Below are 12,781 nucleotides of genomic sequence, written 5' to 3'. Positions count from 1 at the left end.
AGAGAGAGAGAGAGGCAGACAGAGACAGAGAGAGAGGCAGACAGGCAGAGAGAGAGGCAGACAGAGACACAGACACAGACAGAGAGAGATTTCCCCCCCTGAATCATCACTGACTACAGTTTTCATAAGTCTCCTTGATGCCATATTTAGTTAAATACTGCCTTGATGTTAAGGCAATAATTCTAATTGTAAAACATTAAAAGATACAAACCCTTAAGAATGCTTCTTTTTAGTGCAAATATATTTTCAGACCTTCGCTAGTAAATTGGCTAATTTTGATGCTTTCCCAAAGAAAGCTCTTAAATATGACTCACACCAGCCTCACTCAGCTCGTTTCACACTAATTTCAGAATTGCAAGGCTGTGGATTCAGTCTCACTCTCGCACTTAAACTCACATTCTAGGCTAACATTAATTGGCAGTGCCATCTTTCAGAAAAGCTATTAATCTGAGGCTCAATTGTCTGTACAGTGGAAGAAAAACATTTCATGCCATCACTTGAAGAGGAATAAGGAGTTCTGGGTGTCCTGACCAACATCTCTTAACTATCAGTGACAAAAATCAGATAAACTGATTTTTCAGGGATAATAGGAACTGCAGATGCTGGAGAATCTGATTCAGATTTTCAGATTCAGAAATTCAGATTTCTGAAGAAGGGTCTAGGCCTGAAACGTCAGCCTTCCTGCTCCTCTGATGCTGCTTGGCCTGCTGTGTTCATCCAGCTCTACACCTTTTTATCTTGAACTGATTTTTCATCTCGTTTGCTACCTGTAGTGTCTTGCCTTTTGCAGAATTGCTGTCTTTTTGCCTCCATGACAATGCCTGCACTTCCAAAGAATTATTTATGGGGCGAGATTCACCTTACTAAATTCTGACAATGAGACAAGACACAGAGTTCAAATTTCTCCTGTATAGGCATGCCAATATAAATTCTCAATTAACAATTAGAACAAAGTTTCTGACTGAGAGATTATAAAGGAATAGAAAACATGACTTTGCAACATCTCTAAACACATGGCAGACACACCCAATTTAGCTGTTTACCAAATAAGATGAGATGGGTAGTTGGAACAACATTAACAATTAAGTGAGTGATATGGGCTCACCCCCTAACAGGTGTTAAAATAAGAAGGCAACTGCAAAATGCTTGCATTTGTACATACTTATTGCACAGCCCTTTTCCAACTGTTATCTCAAAAAGCTTGTGTTCATAGAAAATGCACAGCCAAGTCATCATTCAGACAATGTATTGAATATGTTCAGATTACAGGCAAAGACTGGATCAGCATAAAAATAATAAATGCCCTTTGCAAACTAGATTAGAAATGTCTACTATAAAAGGAATGAACTCCTTTTCAGCCATCCATCTGCAACTGTGGAAAAAAGGGATACTTGTCTCTTCTTTCAAGCACCATGAAATGTATTGCTAAAATTCAGTATTTACACATTAATTGTTTCCCTTGCAAATTTGTGGATTCACCAAGTTCGGGATGTTAGTTGGACAATCACAAGCAACTGCCTATACTCAGATGAGTGAAGTACAGCTATGTGCAAATAAGATTTCCTTCCTGAGACTTCAGAGGCCCTTAACCTCAATTTCATAAGTCGACTTTACAAAAATCATGTCAAAAGTATCCGCTTTGCCATTAATTCAAAGTTGACAGATTCAACAAAATTTAAAACACTAATTTTAAAATATATTCTTTGGAACGTGGCTTGCTCTGTTAAGCCCAGCATTTATTGCCCATCTTTCCTTTCACTCAAAGTAGGAGTGTGCACTTATCCTCAAACTGTTACAGTGTTAAATGGTGAAAGGCCTTCCCATAGAGTATGACAAGTGTGGTTTCATGATTTTGACCCAAAGAAAATGAAGAAATACCAATTTCCATTTTGGAATTTTTGTTGTTGTTATATTGCCCTCAAACAAATGATTAATTTAAATGTTTTACTGCAAAAGTGACTATGTCATCAGGAGCAGACTGTATTAGACAATGGAAGGGGGAGGACAGGTCAATTTATATGCCATCTAATACAAACACAAGACAGGCTAAAATGTTTTATCATTAATGAGGTACTTTTGAACGATCACTAATGCAGCACAGGAAACATTGTATCCAATGTGTACACAGCAAGCTCTCATCTGATTTAGTGATATTAAGTGTCAAAAAAAGGCTGGCCAGGACATCCTGGAGAACTCCCCTGTTCCCTCAGACTTACACTATATCCATTGAGCAGACAAGGGCTTGGTTTAACATCTTATCCAAAACGTGGCACCTCAGGATGGCTGTGACGAGTGCTGTACTAGAATTTCATGTTTTCACTCCAAGCCTTTTATTTCCAAGCTCTTTTTCCATGGATTCTGCATCTCCACCACAAAACCAGTTATTCAAAACCCACGAAGGAAACTGACAGAAGCAGCACTGGGAAACCAAGCACGCCCTTACTGGGGATCCCCTGCTGCTGCATTACATCAATCACAACTTTGCGAGATGGCATCATTGCAGCCAAAAATACAAACTAGTCAAAAGGCTGATTGTTTACTGTATCTTATAACATTTGGAATATAGTGTTTCTAATTGCATTGCTGGGGAGGATCTGGCCAGATATTGTATTCTACGTTTGCTGTGGGATGGCACGGGGTGGAGGGGCAAACAGAAAAATCAAATCCACAACAGTACTGAATGAAATATTGTAATTATGACAAAATATGTGGTGCAGACATGTTTGAAGGAGCACTAGAAAACAATGCACTCTACCCAGGAGCCCAAGCACTGAATATAGCTGACCAAAGTGGTATATTGCTGCTATTTGAGAAGATTAATTCCTGATAACATATTACTGTGGCATTAGCCTTGTACAGCAGATATACAAAGTTCCTTTCATGCAAGTTTTAGAAGTTCTGTTTCCTTGCCAGAGTATAGGTCCATAAATACCAGAGTTCACCAAAACATCACCCAGATGGTCAATCTTCTTTACTAATTTTGACAGTGTGAAGTGTGGGATCACCAACACTTTGTTTTCTTCATTGAATAACTATGCCTTAAAAATCTATCTATCTACCTTGCAATGCAGCAAATGTGGAAACCAGTTACACAGGCAAGTGCAATTCTATGCACAAGTACTTAAAAGTGACACTTAGCTGTTGCCTAAAGATGCCCTAGAGACGCAGAATCCATGAATTAGTGAGCTGACCACACTCTAAAATCTGTTCTTCAAAAGAAGCAAAGGTGTATTCATTATTATTATTGCTGCTGTATCTTGCTGATCGAGTCCAGCTAAATTTCAACTGACAGCTTCCTTGCGAGGTACTAAGAAAAACTAAGGTGCATTATGTACAACCAGTTGGAACAATATCGATCACAAAAACTATTTTAGAAAGTTGTCTTCTCGGAAAAACAAATGGTAGCCAAAAATTCACACTACTATAACACATACTTAGGAAAGCATAGAGAAACAATGTATTAAAGGATGCAGATGCATCATAAATTGAGTAAGCCAATGCGGAGAGATTTAACTGCAAGACTAAGTCATGTTAGCATTAACAGCTGGATATGTGCAAGCTGATAAAAACATTCAAAAGCTTTATATGGAAAACTTTCAGAAAACCCCTTGACCAGACAGTGTTGAAAGGCTGTGTGACCACACAAGGGCTGAGTATTTCTTCTCAGAATGTAGAGGATGCTGACAGCGTTACATTTATTGCCTATTCCCAGTCACGAGGCTGCGTGACATAAAAGGGATTTTGGAGGGGATGGGTGTTCACACAACTCCTGTTTCTGAAGAAGGGTCCCGACCGGAAACATCAGCTTTCCTGCTCCTCTGATGCTGCCTGGCCTGCTGTGTTCCTCCAGCTCCACACTGTGTTATCCTATTTCTTATCCTTCTTTAGTGGTAGAGATCGCAGGGAAGAAAATGCTGGTGACGTTACATTGTTGAGTGCAATGCATCTTGCAGATCAACACCCCTAACATGCCAGTGTGAAGGGGATGAATATAGAGTAATCAAACAAACTGCTCTGTCCTGGATGAGTGTATCAAGTGCTACTGCAATGGCCCCAACCATACAAACGGTAAGTATTCCAGTGTACTCCTGACTTGATTCCTTTAGCTCATGTGGAGGCTTTGAGGGGTCAGTAGGTGAATTAACATTGACTCACCTTTATACAAGATTTTCATGGACACTGCCAGCAAGACCAGCATTTATTGCACTCCTTAGATTCCCTACAGAAGGTGATGGTGAGATGCCATCTTAAATAGTTCCAGCTTGTGTGATTAGGTTCATCACAGTTGTTAGCAAGGTGCCCCTGGAATTTAACCCAAATATAGTGAAGTGAAGATATCATTCAGAATAGGAGAGGCAATGGCCGAGTGGTATTATCGCTATACTATTAATCCAGAAACTCAATTAATGTTCTAAGGACACAGGTTCAAATGCCAACATCTGCCGTACTGGGATTTGAATACAATACACCTGGCATTGACCTAGGCACCAGAAAAGACGACGGCAGAAACAGCCCTGTCGATACTGCAAAATTTTCCTTACTAACATCTGGGGGCTGGTGCCAAAATTGGGGGAGCTGTCTGATAGTCTAGTCAAGCAACAGCCTGGCAGTCATACTCTCAGAATCATGCGATTACAGACATTTTTCCAGACACCACCATCATGATCCCAGGGTATCTTTTGTCCCACCTAAAAATGAGGTGTCAACCTGGTGAAGCTACCAAACAGGACTATTTGCATGCCCAATAGCTAAGCAGCAAATAACAGAGCTAAGCAACCTCACACTAACAGATCAGATCTAAGCTGGGCAATCCTGCCACATCCAGTCATAAATGATGGTGGGCAATTCAACAATCAATCATTGATCGCCACAGGTGAGGTGCCAGAGGTTGGCTAACACGGTGCCACTATTTAAGAAAGGTGGTAAGGAAAAGCCAGGAACTATAGACCAATGGGTCTGATATCAGCTGTGGGCAAGTTGTTGGTGCGGATCCTAAGGGACAGGATTTATATGTATTTGGAAAGGCACGGACTGATTAGGGATATCAGCATAGCTCTGAGCATGAGAAATTGTCTCACTAACTTAACGGAGTTCTTTGAAAAAGTAACGAAGAGGATTGATGAATACTGCATTCAAATCTGGTGGAGGGTTATTTTTCAGACTGGAGGCCTGTAACCAGCTATGTAGCACAAGGATTGGTCTTGGGTCCACTACTTTTTGTTATTTATATACGTGATTTGGATGTGAAAATAAGAGGTATGGTTAGTAAGTTTGCAGATGACACCAAAATTGGTGGTGTAGTGGACAGCAAAGAAGGTTACCTCCGAGTACAACGGGATCTTGATCAGATGGGCCAATGGACCCAGGAATGGCAGAATGGAGTTTAATTTAAAGACGAGGTGCTGCATTTTGGAAAGGCAAATCAGGGCAGGACTTATACGCTTAATGGAAGGGTCCTGGGGAGTGTTGCTGAACAAAGACCCTAGACTGCAGGCTCATTGCTCCTTGAAAGTGGAGTCACAGGTAGGTAGCATAGTGAAAGTGGTGTTTAGTATGCTTGCCTTTATTGGTCAGTGCACTGAGTATAAGAGTTGGAAGGTCATGTTGCGGCTGTACAAGACATTAGTTAGATCACTTTTGGAACACTGTGCGCAATTCTGATTTCCCTGCTATAGGAAGGATGTGGTGAAACTTGAAAGGGTTCAGGAAAGATTTACAAGGATATTGCCAGGGTTGGAGCTATAGGGAAAGGCTCATTAGGTTGAGTCTATTTTCCCTACAGCGTCGAAGGCTAAGTTGTAAAATCATGAAGAGCATAGATAGGATGAATAGCCAAGGTCTTTTCCCCAGGGTAGGGGAGTCCAAAATTATAGGGCATAGGTTTAAGGTAAGAGGGGAAAGATTTAAAAAGGACCTAAGGGGCAAATTTTTCATGCAGAGGGTGGTGTATGTATGGAATCAGCTGTCAGTGGAAGTGGAGGAGGCTGGTACAATTACAACATTTGAAAGGCATCTGGATGGATATATGAATAGGAAGGGTTTGACAGGGATATGGGCCAAATGCTGGCAAATGGGACTAGATCAATTTAGGATATCTGGTCTGCATGGACAAGTTGGACCGAAGGGTTTGTTTCCATGCTGTACAGCTCCATGACTAATTCACAAGAGTAGGTGGCTCCATATTTATCCCAGGCTCAAATGACAGAAGAGCTCAATACATAAGTGCAAAATATAAGGCTGTATCGTTCACATGAATATTCACAAGTGCCAAGTGAATTATCCATCTCTGCATCCTTCAGCAGTCCCCGAGTATCAGACAATTCGATTCATTCCACAGTGATATTAAGGAACATTTGATGACACTGGAAGCTGCAAAGACTATGGGCCCTGACAACATACCAGCAACAGTACTGAAGACTTGTGCTCCAGAACTTGTCACTCCCTTAGCCAAGCTCTTCCCGTACAGTTACAACACTGGCATCTACCTAACAAATGTGAAAAATTGCCCAAGTATGTCCTATAGACAACAAAAAAAGACAAATTCAACATGGATGATTACTACCTCATTAATCTGTAAAATGACAAAGTGTCATTAACACATATCAAGCAGGGCCCGCTCAGCAATAATCTGCTCCCTGGTGCCCAATTTGGCTTCTGTCACTGTCATTCAGCTCCTGACCTCATTACAGCCTTGAATCAAACACGGGCAAAAGTACTGAATACTAGATGCAAGGCAAAAGTTGACATCAAGGCTGCATTCCACCAAGTATGACATCAAGGAACCCTAGCAAGATTGAATTTAACGGGAGTCACATCTGGTACATAGGAAGATGGTTGTGGTTGCTGCACGTCAGTCATCTCAGCTTCAAGATATCTCTGCAGGAGCTCCTCAGGGTAGTGTCCTAGGTCCAACCATCTTCAGCTGCTTCAATGACATTCTCTCCACCATAAAGGTCAGAAGTGGGAACGCTTGCCAATGATTACACATGTTCAGCACCATTCACGACTCCTCAGATACTGAAATAGCACGTGTGCAAATGCAACATGATCTGGACAATATCCCGGCTTGGGCTGACAAGTGGCAAGCAACATTCGTGCCATACAAATGCCAGGCATTAACCATCACCAATAAGAAACAATCACAGCCCTATCAACATCCTTCGGTTATCACTGACCAGAAACTCAACTGGATTTGCCATAAAATAGTGCAGTAAGGAACTCACCTTCTAACTCCCCAAAGCCTATCCACCATTGACAATGGCACAAGTCAAAATTGTAATGTGATACTCCCCAAATTGCCTGAATATGTGCAACTTCATCAATACTCATGAAGCTTGACACTATCTAGGACAAAGCAGCTCACTTGATAGGCACCACATTCACATCTTCATCAATGTTCAGTCACAAAGGTGTGTACCATCTACAAGACGCACTGCAGAAATTCAAAGACCCTTAGGTGGCACCTTCCAAACCCACAAGCACTTGCATCTAGAGGGACAAGGGCAGCACGTACATGGGAACACCATCACAACCTGCAAGTTTCTCTCCAAGCCACTCACCACCCTGACTTGGAAATATATCTCCATTCCATCATTGTCAGTGGGTCAAGAATTCTGGAATTTCTTCCCCAAGGGAATTGCGGGTCTACCTACAGCACATGCATCAGCGCAGGCTTAGAGGGTGTAAAGGCCTGTTTGTGCTGTATTCCTCTTTGTTCTGTGGTCTACAGTGGTTCCAAAAGGCAGTTCATCACCAACTTCTCAATGGCAATTAGGGACAGGCAATAAATGTTGGCCAGTGACATCACGTCCCACAAATCAATAAAGAAGTCAGATGGTGTGAGGCTTAGGGGAAACTTGCAGGTGGTGATGCCCCTATGCATCTGCTGGCCATGTCCTTCCAAGGATAGAGGTCGTGGGCTCAGAAGACGCTATCAAAGAAGGTATGATGTAGTTCACAAATTGTTAAAGCTGAGTAATATCAACAACTTACTAGAACTGCTTATCAAAAGCAATTTCTTCAGAATGAACTTACTGGTTATTACGTTGGTCTGGGTTGGAATACAAGATGTTTGGTTACAACCAGTCTTCAACACCATACGGTCACCACTTCTGCCAATGTGACACATCACAATGGAGTCAGCAATTTTCAAAGCCAGACATCAGACATAAATATAACCAATGGCAGCAGAAACTGCAGGGATCCTTCCTAATAGTATAGAGATCAGCATACTAATAGAGAGAAACAGGAGGATGGTGCATAGCTGTGAAGATTGTTCCCCTTAAAGTTATTCTCCAAGTGACCTAGCCCCAAGCTAAATGCAATTAGAGTGACGAAAACATGGAGGAGGTGACAGCAGTGAAGAAAAAGTATTTTACACAAAACAGATGTCTGGGAATTCTGTTACAGATCAACAATCTTGGGCTGTTTATAATACAAATTACTTGAACACTGCTATAACCAAACTCTTGACACAAGTTTTACTGTAGTTGGAACCAACATTCCAACAAATTTTAACTCAGGATAAGAATTGGGAATCAAGAAGTGCTCGTAACTGCTTTGATAAGCATAGCATCAAGTAATTGTGTCATCTTTTCTGGGAGTTGCAGTACTTAGATCCAAAAGAATAAAAATACTGAAGCAATACACTAAAAAATACTGCATGCTTTGTCAAATATTGTTGAACAGCAACATAATATTAAGCTTCACACAAGCCTGTCCCCACCCCAAGCCACTCAAGATTGTGCTACCTCAGACATTTCATGGATTGCTCAGAGCCCACGGGTCAGTGGTTCAATCCCAGGCTTGTCCATCATTGCTTTCATTGTTTCAGTGGCAGTTTGCAGGAGCCCACTAGTACCACCACTTCTGGTCGACATCCTTTGAAGGGTCTTTTCCTATGCCCTCAGTACAAAAATAATAAATGGTACCTGACTACTCCGCCAATCTCTGTTAATTTATTTCCCTGCATCAATGTTGACAGCCTCTGCATGCACATTAATATCTGACTTCAAGTACTCCTACATAAATTTCCAAATTGAGTCTGTAGACTGCAAAAAGGACTGCCTGTTCTAACTATCATCAGTGGAATTAAATGAAACAAACAGATGTACTCCAGTACAAGACTGTTGGTTAGCTTTAGTTCGATGTCAGCGGATTTGCAAGGTGTAAGATTACACAGCAGCCAAAATAATACACACCATCAGCCCCCAATTTTTTTTGTTTTAAATTCATGGGATGTGGGTGTCACTGGCCAGGACAATATTAATTGCCCATTCCTAATTTCCAAGAGGCAGTTAAGACTCAAACATATTGCTATGGGTATGAAGTCGTGCATAGGCCAGAGAAGCTAAGGATGGCCGATTTCCTTCCAAAAATGAAATTAACAAACCTAATGGGTTTTTTGTGTCAATCGATAGTGGTCACCATTAATCTGGTTTCTAACTCTAGTTTTTTTTATACACTGGATACAAATTTCACCGCTGACCTTTGAGAGACTCAAACTCATCCCCCTAATTTTGGATTACTAGTGAAATGACATTGCCACTGCACCACTGCCTCCGAAGAGAAATTAATTCCCACGACACAAACCTGTTTGTGACCTCTGTAGCCATGTGAAAATGTAGTCCTGAATTTGGAACTGTTTTGTGCTTTGGCAATTTGATGATTTGGTTTCGCGCGGGACCTGCAAATCCAAGAGATGAGAATTTCATGCCAGTGTCTAATCAACAGTGGCAGCCATTGACTCAATTGGTAAAGAAACAAAAAGAACTGTATTAATGCAGTAATTCTTACACACCCAAAGCAGCTCACAGCAAACAGTTTTGATACTACCATCACTGCTACTTTGTCAGTAAACAAGGCAAACAATATGTTATCATTGTTATTTTTTGATTCAATGACCAGTTAATCGTATTAGTTAAGGGATGAATGTTGGCCAGCAGATTATGCTCAAGTCTGTCCCAAGTTTTTTAAACTAATATGAGAATCTAATACTAATAATGTTAAAGTTTTATATGAATGTCCTTTAAAATGTTTGCTATGTTTGAGAAAAACTATGGAAGGACACATGAAAGTACTAGGATCGAGCTGATAAACTGCACACTCACCAATTTGACAGACCATGCTTGTACCTGTACGATTTCCTGATGTAAAATTCTGATCAACAATAGGACAATGCAGATAAATGTTCTCCCAAGTACTTCCACCATCTTCGCTCCCAGCCCCACCTCCACCCCACCTAAATTCATTCACAGGATGTGGCTGTCACTGGCTGGGCTATGATCCATCTCAAAGAGCCTAACACCTATGAGGTGCCATCTTAAAACTTAAACGTTCTTAAATGGTAGGGAAGAAGATCCCCATTTCCAAGGCAGGATGGTAAATGGCTTGGAGTGGGACATGCTGGTGATAGTATTCTCATGTAACTGGTGCACTTGTCCTAGTTGATGGTGGTTGTGGGTTTTGAAGTTCTGTTAAAGTGGCTTTGAATTTCTGCAGTATATCACTACAATGGTTGTGTTACCACTGTCTGTTGATGGTTGAGGACGTAAATATTTGTGGGTTACACTCCACCGAGCTGCTTTGTCCTGGATGATAAAGTTTCTGGAGTTCTAATCATCAAGGCTAGCTGGGAGTACTCTGTTACACCCCTCACTTTTGTCCTGTGGATTGTGGGCAGTCTGAGAGTCAGGAGGTGATTTACATGCGACAGGATTCCTAACATCTGACCTGCTCCATAGCGACAGCACCGATGTGGACAATCTGGTCCAGTTTCTGGTTCATCACAACCCCAGGATGTTCACAATGGGGGACTCACTAATGGTAATGCCATTGAATATCAAGAGGCAATGATTAGATTCTCTCTTGCTGGACATAGTCATTGTCTGATATTTATGAAGTGCAAATGTTACTAACCATTTGTCAGCCCAAGCTAGATATGGTAAAGGTTTTGCTGCATTTGGACATTTACTGCTTTATTAAAAAAAGAGGCGAAAATGGTGCTGAACATTGCACAGCAAACATTTTCACTTCTGACCTTATGACAGAACAAAGGTCATTAATGAAGCAGCTGAAGATGGCTCGGATTTAGACACTACCCAAAAGGAACTCCTACAGAGATGTCCTGGAGCTGAGATGACTGACCTCCAACCATCACCTCCCTTTGTGCTAGATCTAGTGCCAGCCAGCAGAGTCTTTCCGATTGACTCTAGTTTTGCAATGGCTCCTTGATATCAGCATTTGCAACTTCTGGTACCTCCCCTATCACATGGAGTGAATCAAACTGGCTGAACATACCTGTGATGCTGGGCATCTCCACAGGAGACAACAGAGATCAATCATCCAGTCAACTCTTCTCACTGAAGGTTGCTGCAAATGCATCAGCCCTACCTTGTGAAATGATGCGGTGGGCTCCCCCTTGAGGATCAGGATATTCACAGAGCCACCTCCTCCATTGAGTTGCTTACATGTCTACTACTGCTCATGACTGGTTGTGGCAAGGCTGCAGAGCTGAGATCTGATCCAGTGCTTGTGGAAGCACTTAGCCCTGTCCAACACATGCTGTTAATGCATTTCACATGCAAGTAGTCTTATGCCGTGGCTTCAACAGGTTTAACACCTCATTTTTGGGTATGCCTGGTGTTCCTCCTGGCATGCCTTCTTGTGCTCTTCATTCAACCAGGGTTGATCTCCTGACTCTAATGGCAGTGGAGGAAATACCAGACAGCAGTAATGCTGGGATACAATTCTGCAGTTAACGCCCAATGCATCTCACACATGCTTAGTCTTAAGTTGTTTGATCAGTTCAAAACATATTCTATTTAGCACAGTGGTGATGCCACACAGGACAGGGGATCCTCAATGTGAAGACATAGAGTTCTCTACCAGAGAAAGTTTGATGGCAGAATTTAATTTGAACAATTTGATAAGTGACATGACTTTTTCACATCTTGCTCATTAAGTTGCAGGATCTTGGTACCAACTGATGTAGTGCTTCCCAGTTTAGACAGATTCATAGTAGGTGTAGCAGGGTAAAACCACCTCTTCTTTACCATTAACATGCCTCAGCCCCAACTATATTCAAGCAGCTGCTGTACTATTACAACACTTTTCCATTCTTAGTTGCAACTGGGAAAATGAAACTGCTAAGACTTTGATTTTACGCTGCACAGAAGCAAATGGATTGAGACTACTGAAGTTCTACTCAAGGGCGTTAACCAGCAGGCAAACACCAACATCCAATGCTCTATCAGCTACTTCCCAACATGAATGTCCAACCAACACACCAATAACTACCAACAGGTGCAAGCAAAGTAAAATACAATCAGAACCAAGTTACCAGAGCTATTTGTAGAATGGCAGATCTAAGCAGTAATGCATAATCAATCCTGAAAAAGGTCACAAACTGAATTTTTGCCAACCAGTTCTCAAACAAGTACTTTGTCCAAGACTCTGCTAAACATTATACCTGTCTAAATTACAAAATAACAGTGGAAGCGAACTGCTGTATACTGTCAAACTCTGACTGGTCTAAGTTGAATGGATTTGGTGCCAGCTTGCTCCGAGGATTTCAGTGCCATGTGTAAATTGCTACTACAGCAATGCTATTGTATTGCTATTCATCATATAGATCCTTTCCAAACCCAAGGAAGAGACTGCCACTATCTATCAAAAGGATTTTCACATGATATAGTGCTACATCTTCCAGAAAAAAGTTAACTTACTACTGTCCAATAGGGATTCAGGAACAAAATTAACCAGATAACATAAAACATTCTAC

The 12,781-nt window shown here is 41.4% G+C and overlaps 1 protein-coding gene across 3 annotated transcripts in view; it reads right to left on the bottom strand.

Moving 5' to 3' along the window:
* Positions 1–9,629, bottom strand: part of LOC109928191 (serine/threonine-protein phosphatase 2B catalytic subunit beta isoform) — a 71,953-nt gene extending 62,324 nt beyond the window's left edge. For 2 of the 3 annotated variants that reach the window (XM_048616258.1, XM_048616260.1), the window contains exons 1-2: positions 9,592–9,629; positions 8,035–8,111 (exon numbers count right to left, since the gene is read on the bottom strand). In XM_048616258.1, coding sequence (XP_048472215.1) covers positions 8,035–8,111; positions 9,592–9,614 — 100 coding nt within the window. In that variant the 5' untranslated portion in view covers positions 9,615–9,629. Of the gene's footprint in view, positions 1–4,155; positions 4,190–8,034; positions 8,112–9,591 lie in introns of those variants that run through there. The other variant, XM_048616259.1, reaches the window with a different exon arrangement.
* Between the last annotated feature and the right edge of the window lie 3,152 nt (positions 9,630–12,781).

This window comes from Rhincodon typus, chromosome 34 (genome assembly GCF_021869965.1).
Source record: "Rhincodon typus isolate 14 chromosome 34, sRhiTyp1.1, whole genome shotgun sequence".
NCBI lineage: Eukaryota > Metazoa > Chordata > Chondrichthyes > Orectolobiformes > Rhincodontidae > Rhincodon > Rhincodon typus.
The sequence above is the reverse complement of the archived record's forward strand: the minus strand, read 5'-3'. Positions and strand labels throughout refer to the sequence as shown.